This window comes from Belonocnema kinseyi, chromosome 10 (genome assembly GCF_010883055.1).
Source record: "Belonocnema kinseyi isolate 2016_QV_RU_SX_M_011 chromosome 10, B_treatae_v1, whole genome shotgun sequence".
Taxonomy (NCBI): Eukaryota; Metazoa; Arthropoda; class Insecta; order Hymenoptera; family Cynipidae; genus Belonocnema; species Belonocnema kinseyi.
The window spans coordinates 114,281,160-114,286,849 of NC_046666.1; the positions used below are offsets into that span (position 1 = coordinate 114,281,160).

Sequence of the window (5,690 nt, forward strand, 5' to 3'; positions counted from 1 at the left end):
TAAAATTGACTTTTTGTAGAAAATGAATATTTCAGATTTTAGGATGGGATTTGATTGGTACTTTGGTGCTGAAAAATGTGGGAAACATTTTTATTTAATGGTAGTTTAAACTTTTTTTTTTTAATTTTACTGTATATAAAAGCTTTTACGAAGAGAAATATCAGCAGAAAAAAGTTTAAAATAAGGTAAGAGGTTCTAGAATTAAAGAAAAAGATGGAGGACAAGTACGGAGTCAGTTATCTGTTTTTGAATTACTAATATTTTTATTAATATAATCAAAATAACATTCCGAAACAATGCTTTTAACACAACATGTATTTAATTTGTAAAGAATTTGTTCTGCAAAAAGTCGATTTTCGAAAAAAATATTGGTTATCTAGTTCTGTTCTGCAAACCTTCAGCTATCTTTCGGCATTCGTAATTTTAAATGGATGATAAAAACATAATGTGTGCAAAATCTTAACATACAAGTTTCATTGTTTTGTATATATTTTTCAGGTAACGTACAAGTGGCTGAGTAGGAAACTTGGAGTAAACGTGAATGTTTCAAAAAAAATGTTGTGCGAATTTTGGAAAAATTACAAGGGAAATGTTGATATTTCTGTAACATTTCTACTAATGGGTCAGATGTCAAATGGCTCAATACGAATTGAAGTTGTCAGACAATCTAATCTGTCTTCCACAAAAAAAAAATTTGTTAAAATTAATTGTGAACATATTTATAGTTTACAAAGAACAGTATCGGATTTACAAATTTTGGCATTAGCGGAACAAATAGATGTCAGATTTACCACAATTAAATGTAAAGAAAGTTTTATTAAGCTTAACCAAAACCTATTTATTTCACATTTGGGAGCAAAATTCCAAGAAGAAAATCACATTAATGTCGTAAAAACAGCAGAATTATTAACCGAAACGACAACAGAGAAGCAGAATTTAAATGCATCGGAACATAAGTTTGGGCCAACAACTGAATCCTCACTAAGATATAAAATTGAAGAAAAGGTTAAAAAAACTGCAAAAAAGAAAGAAAAGAAAAACAAAGGTTTAGAAAACTCTTCAAAAAAAATCTTTGGATCTTATAAAGCGGGACAACAAAATATTTTTTTCAGGGCAGCGAAAGAGGAAATTGTTAAAGAGAACAGTGGAAACTGCATTGACGTTAAATCTACTGCCTTTTTAGAAACTAATATACAACAAAGGGCTGAGAAAACAGAAATATTTTTTTCACTAGATGATAACACACTTAAATTTAATAATGAAAGAGAAATAGGAAACAAAACTAGCCATCCAAGTACATCTAAACGCCTACATAAAACAGAAATTATAACTGATAAAAAGGCAAATCATGCAGCAATAAAGAAGCGGAAACGAATTATCTCTTCTTCTGATTCTAATACTGATGAATCGGTTTTAAGTGACTTTGATGATGAAACAAATAATGTATTTCAAAAGAGTTCTGGCAGTGTAGAGAAATTTAAAAAATCATCAAGTCCTCAAAGAAATAAAGAAGATATACAAACAAAAGACCGAACATTTCTTGACGAGGATGGCTTTCTAGTTACACAGAAAATTCCAGTTCATGAAGAGGCTGCAAAACAGAATTTAATAAACACAGTTACATCGCCAGAAACGCGTACAGAAATAAATGTTAAAAACAATAAAACAAAACAGTCGACATTGATCAGTTTCTTGAAAAAGAAGTAATTTTATATTTTTATTCTTGTGAAAATGAAGCAATGTACATGGTTTCCGCTGTATTTTATTTAATGAATGTACTTTTTCTGAAAGAATTTCTGAAGAATACGAATTTTAGAGTTAGAATTTACATGGATGCTTCCACATATAATCGTGTCCCTTTAAGCTCACTGACTTGAAATGAAGAAAGATGTTCCATCCTGTCAATTATTGGAATTGAAAATAAAAATTTTTTCTTATGACAAAACCTATTGTTGTACATTTGATAAACATTAATTTTTGAAATAGATATTTTTAGAAGCGTTGCCCAGCAATAGATTTTCCTCTTAAAAAGGAGCTTGGACGATTTGATACATTAGCGAGCACTGCGATTCGTTGCAAGTTACCCGATTTCTTAACCGCCGCTGCGTGTCGATGAATAAGCCGATGTCGATGAATAAGGATTATGGTGAAGCTCAAGTTTCTTGGACGAGAGGCAAATATTAACCGATTTAACTTAAATTTGGGGGACAATGACACCGACTGATCCTCCTTATTATTTTGGAAAATACCGTGCATCCTCTTGCCGAGGAGCTGTTCGTCGAATTTTTCCTTTTGAGCTTTCTTAATCCGGGCTTTCAGGAAAGCGTACTCAATATAGATAAGATTTCATGCACCTGACACACCCCAATATTGAAATCAAGGCTGAGTGAAAAATAATTCTGTATTCCGCGACCACCTTGACGGTGTGACATGTAAATTCGCGGAACAGAAGACTTAAGGTGAATGCTTTTGTTCATCTTCATAACTTATCTTGTTCCAACATCAAGAGATCTGAGCTCGTCCGTCGTCCATGGAACCACTCCAAATTAATAGAATACTACCGGGACAGCAAGCACATTCGTTGCAGATACTTTGTTCCTAGTTGACAATTCGGAAGACCAAATCTGCCGGAGGAGACGTATGTATCTGCTGCGGAGATTCTATTTTATAGATCTTGCTTCCTGAATGCAGCTCTGTAGAATGTCCAGGTACGTATAGGTCTCACTAGCGCCAAGGTGTCGTATAACGTTTCTGTCGACAAGCTGAGGGTCTTCGAGGATGCCATTAAGTTTTCATCAATTCAAATAAACCTTGGTGCATTTTCTAACCAAAAATCCATTCCAATCTGCTGAGAGATTTCCAGGTTTGCCGCAAAAGTACCCTTCGAAATGGCGAAGTGCGAGAGATAGTGGCAATAATATGAAGCAAAAGAGGAGTGTGATCATGGTGTCGCCCTAAGACACCTCTGTGAAGGGTGACTCTGATAGTTTTCACACGATGTTTTCTAAATAAGAGAGTAAATATGGGTTTTTAAAGCGGCATCAATTTCTCTATGCACCTCAACGATATACGGATGAACCTTTAAGTTTTCCAAAAGACAAATGATAAGTCTATGAGAGGTTGAATCGAAAGCTTTCTAGTAATCAATCCCGGTCTTTGCAGGCAAATCTATCAATGAGCAGATTTTCCCGACATCCTGCTAACGCTTTTCTTTGAGTCGCGTTCATACATTCCTTGCTACGCAGGTCCACTAACCACTCCGGAATAGGCTCTTTCGACTTAGATATTAAGTAAAAATACCGGCCAGATGCTGGTGGTTTCAAGGAAACTTCTTCAAGCAGAAGGTCTTGATATCATCTGGTCCCAGAGCAGACTAGTTTTCCATGCCTATTAATATTTTGTTAACCTCCTCAGTAGTGATAGGTGGGCGTTCTGCCTCAGGTGTTATGAGGGAATTACAGAAGTCCTTGAAACTATTTATGTTTTTTGAGTCTTCTTTCAGTGAATTACGAATTTTATAGACTTCTATCCAAAATGCTTCAACCTCATCTGGTCTGGGCGGATGGTCGACAGTAACTGGATGTTCTTTGAAGAGTCTCGATGGGTCGGACAAAAAACATAGGTTTTCTCTGACATGCCTCTTTCCACTCTAAACTTCTCCTAGCGTCAGATAATACTCGTATTCTGTAAACCATATGTTGCCTGATGCTCAGCAGCTTTGACTTGTTCAGTGTGTAATAACGAATCCGTAGTGCGCACGCGAACTGTCGAACCTTGTCGATAATATTCCTGCCATATGTTATGTACCCTACCGAAAAGAATCTTTGAGTATATACTAAAAATTCTTTAGGTCAAAGAATCTCAAAGAAATTCTCCGCAGGCACTCAGGTAGATATTTTTAAAGGTCCAGGAAGCTCGTTTAAATGGTCTGAAGGCTTTAAAATATCCTTTCCGAAATTGAAATAAGAATACGATCATAAATAACAATCAGAGAGGCTATCTGAATAGAGTAGCGGTAGCCGACACTCAAGGGTCCTTTGTTAAGCTTTCGGATTAAAATTTAGAAGTAGATTTTTTTAATTTCATATTTAACAGCCTAAAACATAATAATTCGGAATCTATGGATTTCGATGACTTCAGATATCTAACTTTTTTTTTAATGCTTAAAATTGGAATTAATAGAACGTTTCTTGTAAATGGAATGAGATACGCCAAAAAAGACAACATTTTTTAATTCAACTAGAAAATTGCATATCAGTATAGAAGTTATAATTACAAATAAGTATAATGAGAAAATTCATCAAATACAAAAAAGTTTTAATAATTTGAAGAGAAATTTAAAAAGGGAGAGCGGATTAGCCACGACCAACTACTGTAAATAACTCTGCCCGCCCGGTACGTGACGAATACAAAAGGAACATTATATTACCGTCGCACCACTCTTAAAACGACCACTAAAAAGATCTTGAAAAGGACCCAAATCTCTCAAACTATCTCCGAGACTATTTTGTTTCAAATCGACTTTGTTTATAGACTCAAATGGGCCAAGCTATTTCGCTAAAGAAAACTCAGAGATTTCTTTCAGTAGGGTAGTTAATTACATGCTAAATGCGGGACGCGTACTGTCTTGCCCAACCTATCTGTGGTGAGTTAATGCATTCGTCTTTTAATCTTAATATCAGCCGTTGGTTTTATTGTACAGTTTGAATCTGCCGAAGCTCTCACTGCATTATACACACCACAATTTGCAGTGCAGAGGTCGGTGTCTTCAGAAAAATTTCCACGCAGCTGGTTATCCAGGTCAGCCAGATCTTTAGGGTTGAGAGACACCCGAATGTTGAGGATCATCCGGTTCCTGAAGCATCGTTCTTCCTGTATTCAATATCTGCTCGCGTTTGGTCTCAGTGTCGCCCCATCTTTTTGTGTAGCCGGCTTGTTCTGGCTGCGTTTGAGTACACGTTCCGCATATATAACCCAATTTACGGAGTTCAACAGCACGGTTTTGCAGTCGTTTATGCGAAAAAATGCGAGAATTCTGGGTGTTTATGGCACCACAGAGCATGCAATCGCGCCATGTAACCTCTTAGTTCAGGGGCCATACTAGTATCATAGCACTCCTGTAATGTTGAAGTTTATACACTGCAAATTTCTTATATGTTTATTGTTGTTTTTCCAAATGGAAGCAACTCCTCTTTTTGTCGCGAAAGTCCGTCGGAATATACGAGGTATGACTGGGGGGTTTATAGTATATATGTATATATATGTATGTAGCAGTCGACGGACATGGACAAGCGCGGTCGGAAGATCCATGTAACAAGCTGAAATCCACCTTCTGCTGGCTCGTTGTGTGATTGGTGGGTTCAGTATGTTTTGTGAACCATTTATGTGGAACCGGGAAAATATTTAATTTGATAAAAATAAATCATGAAACATTTAGTTGCAGTAATAAAAGTCATTTATGTATTTTTCAATCAAGTTAGGCTACGTCCGGATTAACAAAATGCAAAAGATTTAAAGGATATTAACCCCGAGTCAGATCGACGAGTACCTACTCCGAGGGAATCAAGAGTTTTTCTATTCTCCTTCTGTCGTTCGCCGTGTTACGATCTTTTTAAAACTCCCTCTTCGCTCGCACTACTCTTTTCTCTTTTTCACTCGCACATGCATCTTTTTACTCTTTCACCCAATCA

The 5,690-nt window shown here is 36.1% G+C and overlaps 1 protein-coding gene across 1 annotated transcript; it reads left to right on the plus strand.

The window, feature by feature from the left end:
• The first annotated feature begins 498 nt into the window (after positions 1 to 498).
• LOC117181999 lies at positions 499 to 1,945 on the plus strand. The gene has a single exon (XM_033375019.1). The coding sequence runs from the start codon at positions 556 to 558 to the stop codon at positions 1,705 to 1,707; it is 1,152 nt and encodes a 383-aa protein (XP_033230910.1). The 5' UTR covers positions 499 to 555; the 3' UTR covers positions 1,708 to 1,945.
• Positions 1,946 to 5,690: the final 3,745 nt, after the last annotated feature.

Coding starts and splice junctions, on each gene's coding strand:
- LOC117181999 (XM_033375019.1), top strand. CDS start 556: ATGTTGTGCGAATTTTGGAAAAATTACAAGGGAAATGTTGATATTTCT.